The sequence below is a fragment of the Danio rerio genome, chromosome 19 (assembly GCF_049306965.1).
Source record: "Danio rerio strain Tuebingen ecotype United States chromosome 19, GRCz12tu, whole genome shotgun sequence".
NCBI classification, from domain to species: Eukaryota; Metazoa; Chordata; class Actinopteri; order Cypriniformes; family Danionidae; genus Danio; species Danio rerio.
The window spans coordinates 8,226,435-8,243,925 of record NC_133194.1 but is presented as its reverse complement, the minus strand read 5'-3'; the positions used below and the strand labels follow the sequence as shown (position 1 = coordinate 8,243,925).

General features: G+C 35.9%; 2 protein-coding genes across 16 annotated transcripts in view; one reads left to right on the top strand and one right to left on the bottom strand.

The window, feature by feature from the left end:
- The window catches only part of col11a2 (collagen, type XI, alpha 2), a 45,751-nt gene extending 36,437 nt beyond the window's left edge, over positions 1-9,314 (top strand). For 13 of the 15 annotated variants that reach the window (XM_073930949.1, XM_073930948.1, XM_073930947.1 and 10 more), the window contains 20 exons: positions 170-223; positions 344-397; positions 504-557; positions 656-709; positions 840-947; positions 1,031-1,084; positions 1,239-1,292; positions 1,371-1,424; positions 1,621-1,674; positions 1,765-1,872; positions 1,957-2,010; positions 2,165-2,326; positions 2,685-2,738; positions 2,868-2,903; positions 3,004-3,057; positions 3,463-3,742; positions 3,834-3,946; positions 4,332-4,400; positions 5,726-5,962; positions 7,571-9,059. In XM_073930949.1, coding sequence (XP_073787050.1) covers positions 170-223; positions 344-397; positions 504-557; positions 656-709; positions 840-947; positions 1,031-1,084; positions 1,239-1,292; positions 1,371-1,424; positions 1,621-1,674; positions 1,765-1,872; positions 1,957-2,010; positions 2,165-2,326; positions 2,685-2,738; positions 2,868-2,903; positions 3,004-3,057; positions 3,463-3,742; positions 3,834-3,946; positions 4,332-4,400; positions 5,726-5,962; positions 7,571-7,717 — 1,854 coding nt within the window. In that variant the 3' untranslated portion in view covers positions 7,718-9,059. Of the gene's footprint in view, positions 1-169; positions 224-343; positions 398-503; positions 558-655; positions 710-839; positions 948-1,030; positions 1,085-1,238; positions 1,293-1,370; positions 1,425-1,620; positions 1,675-1,764; positions 1,873-1,956; positions 2,011-2,164; positions 2,327-2,684; positions 2,739-2,867; positions 2,904-3,003; positions 3,058-3,462; positions 3,743-3,833; positions 3,947-4,331; positions 4,401-5,725; positions 5,963-7,570 lie in introns of all 15 variants that reach the window. The other 2 variants (NM_001079992.2, NM_001328265.1) reach the window with 1 other exon arrangement.
- Positions 9,315-9,364: 50 nt separating this feature from the next.
- hsd17b8 (hydroxysteroid (17-beta) dehydrogenase 8) lies at positions 9,365-15,185 on the bottom strand. Its single transcript, NM_001005292.2, is given in 9 exon segments — positions 9,365-9,515; positions 9,638-9,712; positions 11,109-11,151; positions 11,622-11,706; positions 12,124-12,209; positions 12,336-12,431; positions 14,306-14,422; positions 14,511-14,713; positions 15,122-15,185. Coding segments are annotated over 9 exon segments (771 nt in total). The 5' UTR covers positions 15,168-15,185; the 3' UTR covers positions 9,365-9,495.
- Positions 15,186-17,491: the final 2,306 nt, after the last annotated feature.

The window sequence follows — 17,491 nt, the reverse complement described above, 5'->3', positions numbered from 1 at the left end:
TTTGTAATAAATGTGAAGATGTAAAGAAAAATCCAAGAGCGTACTGGTGTTATGAACAAAACCAGGCAAACCAACATCCATCACAGACAATATATATCAGGGCCTTTACCAAGTAAGTCTCCATATAAGATGGTTTAATCAGTACTTATTCTTTAATTCTGTTCATTAGGGTTTGCCAGGCCCAGGTGGAGAAAAGGGAGAGACAGGAGATGTTGGACCCTTGGTGAGTCTCAATCCTTTGCTCTGACGGTTATAAAGTGAATCACACATTGCTTGCATAATACGGTGTATGACATTGGATGTTGTATGTTGTATTGTAATGGGTATGGTGACTGTTCTGTAGGGTCCTCCTGGTCCTCCAGGGCCGCGTGGTCCTGCTGGTCCTAATGGTGCTGATGTAAGTAACGTAATTTGCATTAATATTATTTACAAAATGCATTATTTCACTTCATTATTTTGTAATCACTGGAAAAATGGATCATTCTGTGATCGTTGTTTTTCAGGGTCCCCAAGGTCCTCCAGGAGGTTTGGGTAATCCAGGTCCCATAGGAGAGAAGGCAAGTGTAGATGAGCTCGGTTTGTTTCATGCATGATGTCTATTTCTTTGATAATATTTACAGTTCTGATTGACTGATTGTTAATTTTGTGTTTCCAGGGTGAGCCTGGTGAATCTGGACCACCTGGTGTTGGTGGAGAGCCAGGAAAATTGGTGAGAATGTTTTTATTAATTATGTATTCATTCTTTGAACTTGTGACAAACAGGCTCACACAGAAAATTAATTTAGAAACTGCAGCATCATGTCTCAGCTAACTTCATTGTTTTGCTTGTCTAATGCCAGGGCCCAAGAGGAGAGCGTGGTGAGAAGGGAGAGTCCGGGCAGCCTGGCACCCCTGGTCCTCCTGGAGGAAAGGGACCCACTGGAGATGACGGACCCAAAGGAAACCCTGTATGTGTTAATAATGACATGTATTTGAAATAAAACATAGATGTGACTGTGACTCTTCAGCAGCTGATATTTGTATTTTTAAGGGTCCTGTTGGATTCCCTGGTGATCCTGGACCCCCTGGTGAAGTTGGACCACGAGTGAGTAGAGCTAATGTCATTTATGTACAATACATGACACTTGAAGGCCACATTAAATTAAATTAGACTTTTAATGTATTATTATTACATACGCTTGGTGTTTAACATGATACATCAGTGCAAGAAAAATCTTTCTTTCTGACCCTCTTTATAGGGTCAAGATGGTGCAAAGGGTGACAGAGGAGAGGATGGAGAACAAGGAGAAGCCGTGAGTTATCATTTCCCTACACAAATGTGTTTTTCAACATTACCTGTGTTACTTAATGCTGTCTGCGCATGGATTTAGGGCTCACCTGGACCTACTGGAGAGAACGGACCACCTGGACCTCCAGGAAAGAGAGTAAGATCACTTTGATGTACCACATCTTAACATTATCACCCCATATGTTGTATATTCATTGTTTAATGTACATTTTGAAAGACACAATCTGTATTTTAGTATTAAGGTCACATGATGGTTTTCCTCTGGTCTACTAAAGCAAGAAAATTTGTGACATTACACTGGCATACTTGATATAATAATGTTTGTATTTCAGGGTCCTGCAGGCACAAGGGGACCGGAGGGCCGTCAAGGAGAGAAAGGAAGCAAGGCAAGACTATATAACCAGAGAGCTCAACAATATTTAACAAACAGGCTTTCCATAGTAGTCTTCCTCATATGCTATCTGTTTTTCTTTTAGGGTGATTCAGGTGCTCTTGGTCCTCCCGGAAAAACTGGCCCTGTGGGGCCACAGGGACAACCCGGAAAACCAGGAACTGAGGGTCTAAGAGGGTTGCCTGGAACAGTGGTATGACATTTTTCTGTGATTTCTGTAATTAAACAAAAACTAAAATATTATTTATCAAAATAATGATCTGATAACTTCATTCAGGGTGAGCAAGGTTCTCCAGGTGCTGCAGGCCCTAAAGGACCTCCTGGACCTCTGGTAAGACCTTGTGAATGATTAAATATAAAGTAATGAACTGAATATTCAACATTCATTTACTGATACCTGAAACACTTCAGGTGTAGTGAACTGCTGTAACATCATGGAACTGAGTTTATATTGAAGGGTAAATAGTTCCCCCCTCCTGTAACAGGGTCCTCCAGGTCTGGCTGGTCTTCGCGGTGATCCCGGTGCTAAAGGTGAGAAGGGACATCCAGGTATGCTCGGACTGATCGGGCCTGCTGGAGAACAAGGAGAGAAGGGAGACAGAGGCATGCCAGGACCACAGGGATCAACAGGACCCAAGGGAGAAACGGTGAAGTCCAACACACATTAGAATCATGGTTTGACAATACAAATTATCGTGTTCTCAAAATAGGTAAACATAACAAAAAAGTCAGCGTAGTATGTTTTTGAAGGATCATCTGAAAATTTAGCCTTACCTTCACAGAATCAAATGACATTTTATTAATATATTTAAACAGAAATTAGTTGTTTTAAATTGTAAAATATTATATGTTTATTATTGTTAATTGTACAGCTTTGGAGAGCATAAAAGACTACCATTTTTACTGATCTCAAACTTTTGCTCAGTATTGCACATGCACAACCATGTTATCAAATGCCATATTTTGTATTAATGCCCTATTTCTGTCTTATTTATTTAATTTTAGGGTATATCTGGAGGAACTGGTCCACTTGGTCCTGCAGGTCCTGCTGGTATGCCTGTGAGTGAACACATTACCATTGTCTCAGTGTTTTTCTCAAATTACCAAATGCTCATTTTTTGAAGAACATGCACTGATTCTTCTTAACTGAAACTTGACTTAGCTGAATGGATGTATTATTTCTCACAGGGCCCGAGGGGTGTCAAAGGAGCTAAAGGTGCCAGTGTAAGTAAAAAAAGCATTGTGCATTGGTGACTTTTCTTCCTTTCATTACACTTTACACTAAAATGACTCAAATTCTCTTTATCTTATCTCTGTGGTACAGGGTGGGGCTGGTCCTAAAGGAGAAAAGGGTGTACAAGGACCACCAGGACCACCTGTGAGTTGAAAATGAACACCACAACATTATGTTATAAATTAGTATTAAACATAATAATTCATGCTTTATAGTATTTCAGTTAAAATAACAAATTATTGATTTATTTTATTATAGTGCTTCATGTAAGATGATGTTTAGTTGTTTACTCGAGGTTTGATTATTTGTTTGTTTCTGAAAGTCAGTTTTTAGTTCCGTCACTCAATGACATTGCATATGTTGTTAAAGACTAGAAGGGATGATTTAGTCAAGAAGCTATTTGTAGTCTGACTTGCTTATTTTCCATGACATAATCTCACACTATTGAAATATTTTTGAGATGAACATTAAAAACAAACACTATAATTAACACTTTGAAACAGAGTTCCTGCATCTTTTAAATGCATCTGAATTCTGCTTTTGTTTTAGGGTCCCCCTGGTGATGTCATCCAGCCGCTGCCCATTCAGATCCCCAAGAAGTCCAAGCGCTCCATCGACGCCAGTAAGATTCTGTCTGAGGCTGACGCTGAGGCTGCCGACACCACTGGCTCTGAGTTCCTGACTGGTAATGAAGGAATGGAGGAGATCTTCGGCTCACTTAATTCCCTGCGCCAGGAGATCGAGAGCATGCGCTTCCCATTGGGCACAAAGGAGAGCCCCGGCCGCACCTGCCAGGATCTCCATCTCAGCCAACCAGATCTGAAAGACGGTACGGTTGTCATGGTTATTACATGATTGACACATTGCATGACCAATAGGGAAGCAGTTTGCACTCTTATACTTTTATCTCTCTATTTTAGGCGAGTATTGGATTGATCCAAATCAAGGCTGTGCTCGCGACTCTTTCAAGGTTTACTGTAACTTCACTGCCGGCGGAGAGACCTGCCTGTATCCCAGCAAAGCAGTGGAGAATGTAAGAACTTCTACTTTATTCATATTTGTCATTATTGCTTACCTGCAACATCATTAAGTTCAGACTATACAGTATCTAACCTGTTTAATGTTTCTAGGATGATCTGTTTGGCATCATGTATTGTAGTGATTGGTTATGCAAGTCCTCCATGTCAGATGATGTTTAGATGTTATTCTTGTTTCCGGTAGTCAGTTTACAGTTCCGCCCACTTAATGACATCACATGCAGTGATAGACGATGATTTGGTCAAGAAGTCTACAGTGTGTGTAGTCTGACATGCTTATTTCCCATGATGTAATCTGAGCATCATAACAAAATATTGCATAGTCTGAACGGCAGAATAACACTGTGTTGACATGAATGTTATTTATTTGTTCTATAATAGGTAAAGATGAACTCTTGGATAAAGGAGAAGCCTGGGTCCTTGTTCAGTCAGTTTGCAAAGGGCAACAAGGTGAGTATATTGAGTTATTATAGTTCATTAAAACTGAAGCCAAGCTTAAAATAAAATAAAATAAAATAAAATAAAATAAAATAAGCTAAAATTTAAAACAGATATTTTTTTAATAAATTTAAAACAGAAAAAAATACTAAAATATTTTAGTTAAACTGAAGAGAAAATATATTTTTAAAATTTCAAAATTATTAATAAACACTATAATGGACTGTTTTTACAAGACCATTAAGCATTTATGGTTGTCATCAGCATCTCAAGTTTTTGAAATGTTTCATATTTAGATTTTTTTTATTTGAACATGTATGTCTTTATGTATGTATCATTAAATTACAATTGCATTAAATTACAAAAATAATAATTACAGCTTATTCAAGGTGTTTGTAATGCAGTGTCTATGGGGCAGGAGAGTTCATTTGACGTTGTTGTTTTTCCCTTTTGTAAAAATCTTTATAACATCATCGTGGAGTTTTTCTTTGATTATTTCAGCAAATAGGATTGTGAAACTCTGTACTCTTGTACTCTCTGATTCACTGCACTCTAAGTGTACGAAACTATGATGACTTCCGCTAATGATAAACCTGGAAATGTGAAAAATGGTCCATAAAATCTCACTGATTCTAAAATAATGCTGCTGTTGCTTTTAAAACTGCTCAGAAATACTTAGTTCAGTCAACAGATGATTATTTTACCAAGATTTTATTGACTGTGACAGTATTTATTGTACATTATTCACCTATGCACATCATGTTTCATTCATGTGCTCTCATAATCAACCAAACCAAATCATACAATTTAAATTGATCCACTAATCAAGTCTCACCGAACATTTACTCTTTCTCAGGAAGTATTTCTGTAGGGTTATATAATCATAATAAGTAAAAAAGAACAGTTGTAACTCAAATTCAATGTGACTTTATTAACCTTATTCTACAATGCAGAAGTGTTCTCATGTTTCCGATTGAGTTTCCTATGGGAGAAATGGCCCAGAATAAAGGGCAGTCAAACTACTTATGCTACAAACAAGTGTGTTCATGATTTATCATAAAAAGTAGAATAATAGAATAAGAAAATATCAGTTTGCAGTATAACAAGCTATTTTTAACGTCTCAAAATTAATAAAAGTCAGTGAGACTGGAAATCTCGAGCCAAAAAGATTCAAATGACTGCATCCGCTCATATGTGAAGAACAATGTCAATAGAGCATTTACACTGAAAGAGATTTGTAGTGACAACACATCCAGACACAATGTGAATGCTGTTTTTTTACAGTGTGAAGTTCAATACACTGTGAATCATGCACTGATGTTGTCTTTGTTGTCTAGTTTTCATATGTAGACTCGGTTGGAGAGGCTGTGGGTGTTGTTCAGCTGGGCTTCTTGCGGCTGCTCAGTGTCCAGGCCAGACAGAACCTCACCTACCACTGCCAACGCTCGGTGGCCTGGACTGACCAAACCACCGACGGCGGATACAAGCGGGCGCTGCGTCTGCAGGGGGCCAATGATGAGGAGATCAGCTATGAGACTAGCCCATATATCAAAGCCCTCATCGACGGCTGCTCCGTAAGAATTGACATGTTTATTCTTACATATATTTTTACATATACAGTTAAAGTCAGCATTATTAGCTCTCCTGTGATTTATTGATTTTTTTTTTATATTTGCTAAATGATGTTTACAGAGTAAGGACATTTTCACAGTATAACATTACTATAATGTTATTCCTTCAGGAGAAAGTCTTATTTGTTTTATTTCGGCTGGAATAAAAGCAGTTTTCATTTTTTTAAACCTATTTTAGGGTCAATATTGCTGGCCCCTTTAAGCTTTATTTTTTTGTTGATTGTCTTCAAAACAGACCATCATTATGCAATGATTTGCCTAATTAATCTAACTTTCCTTATCTAGTAAAATAAAATTGTAAAATATTATGTACTGTCATCATGGCAAAGGTAAAAGAAATGTTATTATAATAAATTATTAAGTTTAAAAATGTGTTGAAAATGTCTTTAAACAGAAATTGGGGAAAAAATATAGAGGGGGGCTAATAATTCTGACTTCAATGCATATACACTGTAAAAAGTAGTATTTTGTACAAATGTTATATTATTCTAGATTTTTAATAAGTTCATCAGGTTTCAACTTATTTGTATTGCTTATACAAAGCTAAATTTAATATTATTGTCTGTTTGACCGATGTAAGTTAAGATGACTAGTTGATTCAACTATAAGAATCAGACAGCTAGGATGATTTTGTGTTATACATGTTTGCACATTTGCACTGCATAAGCATGTTGAGGTCTTTTTGGAATGTAAAATGCATATTAAATTAGATTCATTAAATACTTTTATATAGAATGTCAAATATTTGGGTCCAACAAATGCATTTTAAAAAGCAACAAGAAACAGAAATATTGTGAAATATTATTACAATTTAAAATAAATGTTTCCTATTTAAATATATATTTTAAAATGTAATTTATTACTGTGTTGGCAGATCAAATTTCTGTATCATTCACTAGTCTTCAGTTTACAATGATGTGTGTGTGTAATGTATATGCTTTATATGAACACACATAGAGTTCTGATATATATTGATTCTGCTGATCATTTTAATTTAATTCAGTTCAAATGTATTTGTGTAGTGCTTTTCATGATAATTATTGCTCCAAACATTTGTAAATATTTAAATTTTATTTTTAATTTTTATTACTTATTTTTTAAGAATTTAACATTGTTTTCTTGATTTCTTTTTGTATCTTGATTAAACAGGTTATATATATATATATATATATATATATATATATATATATATATATATATATATATATATATATATATTTATATATACATACATACATACACACACACACACACACACACACACAAGTTGTACTAAAAGATTCTATAACATCACACTATAAATAAATATAGAAATATATAAATAAATAAATAAATGTGTATATATATATATATATATATATATATATATATATATATATATATATATATATATATATATATATATATATATATAGTGTGATGTTATAGAATCTTTTAGTACCACTTAACTATTATTGTACAGCAACAACTGCAATTGCAAATGTTGTTATTAGGTCTTGTATATTTTCATTTTCTTCTGTGCCTCTTCATCGTTTCTCCTCTGTCCTGCAGTATCGTAAGGGTCTGGACAGGACGGTGCTGGAGGTGAACACACCTCAGGTGGAGCAGCTCCCTCTGCTGGACATCAGGATCTCAGACTTTGGGGAGGACAATCAGAAATTTGGTTTTGAAGTAGGACCTGTCTGTTTCCTGGGATAAACACACACACACACACAGACACACACATGCTGAGGGCAAGGGGAATACAATCACCAAAACAAACAACACACACACTCAATCATGCACTTAAATATACGACAAATACAACCACACACAGATGTGCCAACACAAGACATTAAGTGACACACATAGACTCACACACACACACACACACACACACACACATTGTGAATAAAAGTTGCACACGAACTACACACCCAGGGAAAAACACTCCCAGCATTGAATGGACAACACAAGAAGAGAAAGAGGAGAGAGAGAGCCGTTCTCTCAGGAGAGAAGAGATTGTGTCCAGTAACAGAAGTGTGTTGGAGCAGATACTGCTGACCCTCCGCTTCGCTCCTACAGCTCCCGTCCCCACTGTCTGTCTTCCGGGACGTCCCGCTACTCCTACCTCCATCATCTAAAGTCCTCCAGTCCACAGGTGCTACAATTAAACTGAGGAACGTTTCTAATCCTGAATGACACCAGCCACATTTATCAAATCAAACCAAAGCCATTTATACTAGTGTAAAGATGTTGACTTTGATAATGTTGTACATTTATTATAGAGTGACTCAAATCTGTATGAATTCTTGATTTTTTTTTAAAGACATGCCAACTTACCAGTCCAGTATTTATGAATTATTAAGCTGGTTTTTGTTTCACACACTACCTTTTTAAACCAATTATAATGTTTGCGTTTGATCTGACCCACAGCATTCATTCATTCACTCATCCACGATGCTGGAACGGTGCATTAGAAATCCATTTGTACAGAAATATTTGAATCTATTTATTATGTAATTGTGAAACAAACAGGTGCTCACAAGAAAACAACCAACACTCGCTGTACTAAACAATGTGGTATTCATCTGTAATTATTTCATGTAGTTTCCATCACGCTATTAAATATGTAAATTAAACCCCAAGAAGCAAATCCGCCTTCTCTGTATGATATATATACGTATATTTGCCTTTGAGCGATGCTTTGGTGATGATGCTGCATTAATCCAGAGGTTCAGGAGAGTGTGTTTTAGGTGCTGAGAGTCTGGAGCGTCAGACAGCAGTGGAGAAGGGACAGCCAGAGGAAGAGTCTGATGGTGGTTTGTTGTTTTTAATGTATATTTCCTTTTTGTTTTCGTTTTTTAAAACAAGGAATTGAGGGGAATGAAAAGCTATAAAAATGATTTGTGAATGAAAAGTTGTTTGTGTGGTTTTCTCACAAGGACGATACTGCAAGGGTTGTTTTTGAAAGACGAACATCTGTCTTTATGGTGCTAAAACGTTTTTAATGTAAGTACTTCAAAGTCTGTTTGTGTAATATATAATCTATTTAAAGAGCTGTTGGACTCCTTTGTTGTTCTTTTGGTTGTTTACTGTCGTCACATGCTAATATTTGATCTGCTAAACTGAGATCATCATCTAAACAGCACATATCATGTCTCCATGAAGCCGTCATACGTCTGTCCATCAAATTAACTCTTCAGATATCAATATTTTATTTGTCCTCCAGTTTTATAAGTGTGGGTTTGCAGCTGTTATCTGTTTTAATTCTTGTTGTTTTGGTCTAAAGTTCCCATTAAACCACACATCAACACATTTCCTCCCTGTGTGCGGTTAATTCTGTATTGAATATTCACTCTCTTCAGTTGTATAAATATAGAGTTTATTTTTTTCATTTGTTATATTGTGTACGCAGTTTTTACAGCAATTAAAATACAATTTACACACTCTGACTGAGGTAAAGGCACGATTGAGTCACATTCAACAGTCTGTTTTCAGCCAATGAAGAGTCCGCCTGTATGGATTAAAGAGGACAGTGTAGATCAGTACAACAAACTGACAGCAGCTCGTTTCTACATGAAATAACACACACGTTTCTGCTGAAATAGTGGTTTATAAAGAGATCAAGCTTCTTACCAGCAACTTCAATGCTGACTCCGGTGATATATCGGCTGTCATCAGAAGCCAGAAACGCACAGGCGTCAGCTACTTCTGCATAGACAAATAAAAAAAGAGAGAAAAGGCTTTAAAAATTGGCTTAACACCAGTTTTATTATCGTTTTTAACTCTGATTTTAATTGTGAACAGAGAAAGGTTTCACACTAAGATTAGCACCGTGGTAAAACAATAAAATACTTTAAAGAAAGAAATTATTTACCTTTATAGACAGAGCTGTTATGGGCTCTGAAACTGTCTATCAATAGTATGTGGTTTTGTTTAACCTACTTTATGTAGTCAAATGTTGTGCTACAGAACTAGATTACCCATAATGCTGTTTAGAAATATTCACCAATTAGAGAGCAGGAGCAAACAAAGCACATCTCACTTCAGTCTAAAAGTGCATAGATATATGTGGATATTTTGTGATAATTATTTAATATACTATATTGTGTAGTATATTATCATTTTCATACTAACTTGTTCATTTGGGAATCATGGGATTGTAGTTCTTTCCTTCATTAAAGATGCCAGGTGTACAGACTTTTATCTTTGTGTTTTACTTCGGATAAATTTTTTGCTCAAATCGCTTTTTTGCACAAAAGACTTTTAAAGTGATATATATAAAATGGCTATGACTGAAAAAACTTGCTGCTGTAACTGAGCGGGCACTGGGGTCACATGCTGCATTTTTCCAATCATGGAGAGACACAGCAGATTCATAACCTGAGGTTCAGGAATGTACAGAGTAACCCAGGGTTAATTATTAACCACAATAAACGTGATAAAAGATTAGACAGGACTCCCTTCATCCCGCTTCAGAATGACACTGTGTATTAATCCTTCATGAGTTTCTGTTGAACAAAATAGATGATATTTTGAAGAATGTTGAAAACCTGTAACTGACTTCCATAGTATTTGTTTTTCATACAATGGAGGTCAATAGTTAAATGTTTTCAACATTCTTCAAAATATCTTCTTTTGTGTAGAACAGAAGAAAGAACATCAAACAGGTTTGTAACAAGTAAAGAGTGAATAAAAGATGGCAATGTTCAGTTCTTTTTACACTTAAACTATCCCTTTAAGTGTAAAAAGCCGATATATCAACACAGACCTGTATGTAGTGATCATCCATATATCGTCAGCTTACAATTATAAGGTTCTATCTGACATTTTTGTCAAAATTGAGTTATTGACATATTCTTGTTAAATTACACCATATTTACATTATGAGACGTTTTTTTTTTTTTTTTAGTTGTTTACATTTTAGGACTTTTTATTTGAAAAACACATACTGTTACACACATACTGTTTGCTATGGAACGCAAAAACTTTAAACCTCATAATCTTAAAATCATTCAGGACGCAGACGGAACCTTATAATTCCAAGGTGATGATAGTTATTAAAACATTTTCATCAACATATTTTGTATAGTGAAAATGTACATACCAGCAGGCTCTCCCATTCTTCCCAGTGGAATAATAGATGTGATCTAAACACAATAAAATAGATTAGTGCTGTTATTATAGGTCTGTCTTTAAAGACACAGTTCACCCAACAATGTAAATTCTGTCTTCATTTACTCATCCTTACAACCCTGTTTATTCTGTTGAACACAAAAGAAGATATTTTGAAGAATACAATGAAAACAAACTATGGAAATCAATGGTTAGCAGATTCAGCATTCTTCAAAATATCTTCTTTCATGTTCAACAGAAGAAAGAAACTCAAAAAGGTTAGGAACAAGTGAAGGTTGAGTAAAAAATGACTGTATTTGCATTTTTGAGTGAACTTCCCCTTTATTTTGCCAAGTCACCTGACAATGTTAAAATCAGACAATAACATTTAAATTCAAATCATCTGATAAAAATGACAAAATCAATAATAGGTCATATACGAAGTAATAAATAATAAAATTAAATCAATTAAACAATTTCAAAGAAAAAAAACACTGTTGCTTACTTTATCGATGACTTTCTCTGGGACTTTATCAGTCATGGGTGTAGTGATGAACCCCGGCAGCACACAGTTACAGCGAATACCAAACCTGACGGGCACAACACCTAATATTAATATATTACAATAAAAATAATGACAAAAACACAACCTTTCATTGTGATTAGCATCATGTTTACAGCAAATAAGACACAAGCAGAACCAAAAAAACTACAGCAAAATAGAAAATGACCAGAGTGTTAAAAAAAACGGCAGGGATTTAAAAGTTTTATTCATTCATTTTCCCCTTCGACCAGTCTGTGATTTATCACGGCTCACCGTTGGGGGAAACCGGAGCACCCAGAGGAAACCCTCGGGAACAGGAGGAGAACATGCAAACTCCACACAGAAATGCCAACTGGCCCAAAAACTAGTACTCGAACCAGCGACCTTCTTGCTGTGAGATGACAGTGCTAACCACTGAGCCACCCATCTTTAAATATTTTCATGATGTTAAGTGCTCTCTTACTTGCTCAGCTCTTTGGCGGCGGTGCGAGTGAGTCCCTGTACTCCTGCTTTAGAAGAGGCGTAATTCACCTGGCCAATATTCCCAACCTACAGCCAGAGAAAGAGATTCTGAAGAGACCCTGTGCAAATGTGTGCACGCACTGATGCTTTATTAATACTCCATGATGTATAAAGTGTGAAATGCTCATTGTGACGATGTTATAAATGCTTGACCTTGCCCACGATACTGCCCACTGTAATTATGGAGCCCTTCACTGACCCTGCAGAGACTAAAGCCTTCGAGACTGCCTGAGTCACCAGAAATGTGCCCTGAAAGAGAGCAGATACACACATTACAGAGGTCATTAAAGAAAGATCAAATAAAAGTATTATCCAGCAAGAACACATTAATAATAACTCCTCTAGTTTATACAGGCCTTTTTCTGAGTCCTCAAAGCACTTTACAGATGTCAGGGGGAATCTACTGGTTAGACTGATCTGACTAACTAACATTAGATTGATAGTAAGTGAGAGTAAAGATCTTTATATTGTTTTATCTTTAAGTGTTTCTATCTCTCAAACAAGAATGAAATACATGCATCGCTTCTTTCAACCAATATATGAAGAGTTTAGATGCAAAAAACCTCTAAATGCCATCTGAAATTGTCCTCTACAATTAGTAATTTTATCAGTCTCCTGTATGTATGTTCAGTAATTTCACTTTTATGGCAAAGAATAAGTCCTTTTCCTGTTATTTAAAGTGAAATATCTCAACACAAACAAAGGAGGCTAAGAAAAGATTTCATTTTCAATGGAAATTTCAGACGGCATGTAGGTTTTTGCATCTGAACTCTTCATATTCACTTTTTAAACAATTATAATGACAAAAAGAGTTTCTGGAGCACCAGATCAGCCTATCAGAATGATTTCTGAAGGGTCATGTGACCTTGTGAAGCCTGTTCCTGGAGATCTACCTTCCTGCAAATTTCTGCTCCAACCCTGATCAAACAGACCTGCACTAATTCATTAAGACCTGAACAGCCCTTGATAATTACAGGCAGGTGTGTTTGATCTGGGCTGAAGCTGAAATCTTCAGGAAGGTAGATCTCCAGGAACAGGGTCGGTCACCCGTGCTGCAGACCAGCGGTGCCCAAACTTATTTTGCATGAAAAGCCAAAAACAAAATATCATTGAGAGCCGTGGACTGAAGCTAAATATACCAAACTATATTTGATTAAAGTTGCCATGGGTCATTTAATGATTTATTTAATATTACTTAAAACTTAATAAAAATGACTTTACATTGTATGAACTAATGCAGAATCACTTTTAAAACAAAAACTTATTGCAATTAAAACATAAACAATCACATTTATAACACAGTGGAGTTCAATGCTGAATACACTAGTCAAGCAGAATCTGCCTTTGACTTGATTTGCTCACCAAAGTCTCAGCATTGTCAGGTGTCAGGATGAACATTTAAACACAATCTGATTGATTTACACCATTTAACTGGAACGTTTAATTACAGTCAGCTTTTAACAATAAAACAAACAAAAGGTTGCATTATATTTGAATTAACGATCTCAAAAGGATTCCCATTATTCTCCCTCTCTTCTCAGATGGGATGGCGAGACAAATCAAAGGTTACCATGGGCCAACTTTGAACTGCGGGACCTAGTTTGGGCATCTCTGCTGTAGACTGGAGTAATGATGCTGATAAATTCACCCGATGTGAAATATAATCAAATATAAGATAATAAATTTAAACTGTGATTTTATTTGTAAATATCACACAACATTAGCCAATGCAGAAAAAGAGATTTCAATCAAAATCAAAACAAAAAACAGGAGTGTTACAGTCTTTTGGATGATTCCTTTGATCCTCTCTATGTATCTCCATTATAATTTAATAACATGGTCATAATTTAAAGAGGCAGTTCAGCCAAATCTGAATATTCTGTCATCATTTACTCGCCCTTCACTTGTGTCAAACCCGTTTTACTTTCCTAAATCTGTTGAACTCAAAAGAAGATATTTTGAAGAATGCTGTAAACCTGCAACTACTGACTTCCATATTATTTGTTGCTACTATGGGAGTCAACAGTTACAGGTTTTACAACCACTTGAGGAAGAGTAAACAGAGTGTAAATCTTCATTTTTGAGTGAACTAACCCTTTAAGTTTAACTCTGTACTGTGGTACCTTAAGATTGACTTTAATGACTTTGTCAAAGTCGTCTTCCTCCATCTTGAGGATGAATTCATCCTGAGTGATGCCGGCAGCATTCACACACACTGATGGAGGCTGGAAGTAGCGGCGCTGCAGGAAAACAAGACAAACATGAGCTTTTTATTTTTAATATTCAACTATAAATCTCTAGAGTAGCCAGTGAGCGTGTCCTTCACACCTGTATGCTGGTCACCAGCTTCTCCACACTGTCCTTTGAAGACACGTCCACCCCAAGGGCCATGTGCTCTTGACCTCTGTGCTCACGTGACAGCAGTTCCAGCGTCTGATTGGCTGATTCCTCATTGCGGTCAGCAACTACTACAGAAGCACCTTCAGTGGCGAATCTCTGACAGACTGCCCTGCCAATACCACTGCCACCTCCTGAACACACACACACACACACACACACACACACAGATTCATGATTTACCCATCTGAACAACAAATGTCTGATGTGTACAAAAACTCCAGCACTTTCCACTGCATTTAATGTTACTTCCAAGAAAAGTTATATGCTTTAAAATTACATGTATATACATCCAGTCGTGTACTTTAATAGTTAAAAGAAGGCTAAAGCTAACTGATGTATTTATTTGATGTATAAATAATGTAAAACAATATTGCATATCTGTAACCTTTAGTATTGCATTATATAAACAAATATACGAGCACCTGACATGGACGCCAGCAGTATGGTTGGATAATAAAAAGAACCAAAGTATAAAATGTTTTTAAAATTAACAGACATGTGCAAGGCCATCAAGACGAATGAAACGTAATAAATCTTACCCGTGACTAACGTCAACCTGGATATGAGTCGAGTGGACGCCGCCATGATGGGCTGTAGTGTAGTGTAGTACCCAATGTGTCCGCTAGAGGTCAATGAAAGACCGCTGATACTTTATATATTACTTCACTGGATGGTCGCGACCTTCTGACTTTGCTAACATTGAACGTTACAAAAGGGAAAAAGTATTTTGCACGTTTTGCGTTTTCCTAAAGAGTTGGTAAAAAATGTTACATCAAACTGGTTTTGCTTGCATATTTGTCGTTCAGAGAGTCCATTGCTGTTGCTTCCTAAGAATAAATGTGTCCAGCAGCAGCTCCTGTTAAACGGAGGTCTGGTCACGCTGGTAATCAGAGTAGGCCTATGATAAATTAATAAAACTAAAGTTATTAATTGTGTCAAAACACTTAACACTCACACATAGCTAGTTCTGATAGACTAAAGTTATTAATTTTCTCAAAACACTCAACACACAGCTGTAGCCCTACTTGACAGTATTTCGTACAGACGAATTACTGGTCTGTATATGATGACACGTGACATTTATATGTTGCCAATTTGAGCAAAAGCGTCATTTTTAAAACAAATTTAAGAGAGTTAAACGTAAGTAAATTGTTTAAAATGATTGAGAACTGCATTACATTGTTTAGTCTGAAGTCATTTGAACAACATTGAAGCTCTGCTCTTTCAGCAACCTGGTTTATTAAATAGCCACATATCCAAATGTTGTCATTAAAATATCTTAGAGAGGAACAAAATTTGACCAAACTAGCTTTTTATTTCTTATTTTTAGACTGGAAGTTAAAAGGGAAAGATTGATAATTATTTATCTAAGTAGGTAGGTAGCAAATTATTTAATTAAACAGCTTTTACGAAGCATTATTAACACACAAGGTCTGGTCAGGAATTAATGTCAATATCGTAAATGACCACAAGAGGGCAGAATTGTAGGCCTTTTGAGTCATACTAGACAAGTTTAGTGTACTCACTGTCATGTTCAAGAAACCAGTTTTGTGAGATTTGACTTTTATTCTGCTGGATGCGGCATCTTCAGCAACAAAACTCCAAAAGCCTGCCCTTGTGGCATTTACATTTAAATAGAAGTGTGGCAAAAAAAAATCTCCCCCACATCAGGCTTTCAGCTTTCTTCAAAATATTTTCTTCAGTGACCAACACAATAAACAAACTGATAAAGGTTTGGAACCACTTGTAAAAAGTAAATAGTGAGTATATTACATTTTTTGGGTGAACTATGTCTTTAAGGAATCATTAGAAACCCTTTAGGTATAAATGTGGTACCACTCCAGTGACAGCTTGTGCTTTATTTCTAAAACTGCAGCAGATCAAATCAGACGAGCTCTAATGAAACTCTTGATAGAAAAGCTTTCACACAAAAGCGGTTTGTAAGAGAGGACTGATAATAGAGTGAGTTTATCAGAGTCTGAGATGATCTCCGCAGAGCACCTGTGCTGTGAAATCTAAACCCAGCGCTGCTGCTGCGCCTGGGGGATGAAGAGAGCAGTTCATCACGGTCTCTGGTGGCTCTTTCAGGAAACACAGCCTCAGTGCTTTATTCTGCATCTTTTCTACAGCACCGACATCATTCAACACTGTTTAATTCAAATGCATTTGTCAGTAAATCCCAGTAGATTTGCATGTTTATACACATTTCATCAATTTCTCTTTGATATTGTGTTGTAAGTTTGCATTTTGATGATCTTTGTCTTTGTTTAGAGTCTGGTCTTTGATGTGTAATGAGTCTGAGGTGATCATCATAGGTAAGTTGTGTGTTTAAGTCTTTATTAAGATCAGCAGTGATGAACAACACCAGGGGGAAATAAATATCCACACATGCAAAAGCAGAGTACATTAAGGCTTTATATTTCACTTCATAAAGTCCTTCTGATAAATTAATCTTGCAGGAAGAAAAGAAAAACATCTTTTTAGATTTATCCTGGATGATTACGGTTTCATTATTATAGGATGATTAATGGTTGATGTTTACTTCTGTGCTTTTTTGCAATAGATGTATGCAGCAGAAAGACATTATAAGAATGTAAGCCTGTTATCTCTTCACATTTTAATTGGCTTTTAATTGTTTTGTTTTTATTTTTACTAATTTGTTGGGTCGTTGTTCAAATGCAATGTTAGTCACATTTTAATATTATTTATACTGTTTGTTTAGTATTTTAGTTTGTTTTATTAATGTTCAGTCAGTTTTTTAGCTAATGCTGTTTTTAGTTTTTCCATTTATATTGGTTTTCATTATACACACAGTTGAAGTCAGAATTATTCACCCCTGTTTATTATTTCACCAGTTTCTGTTTAACGGAGAGATTTATTTTTTCAACACATTTCTAAACATAATAGTT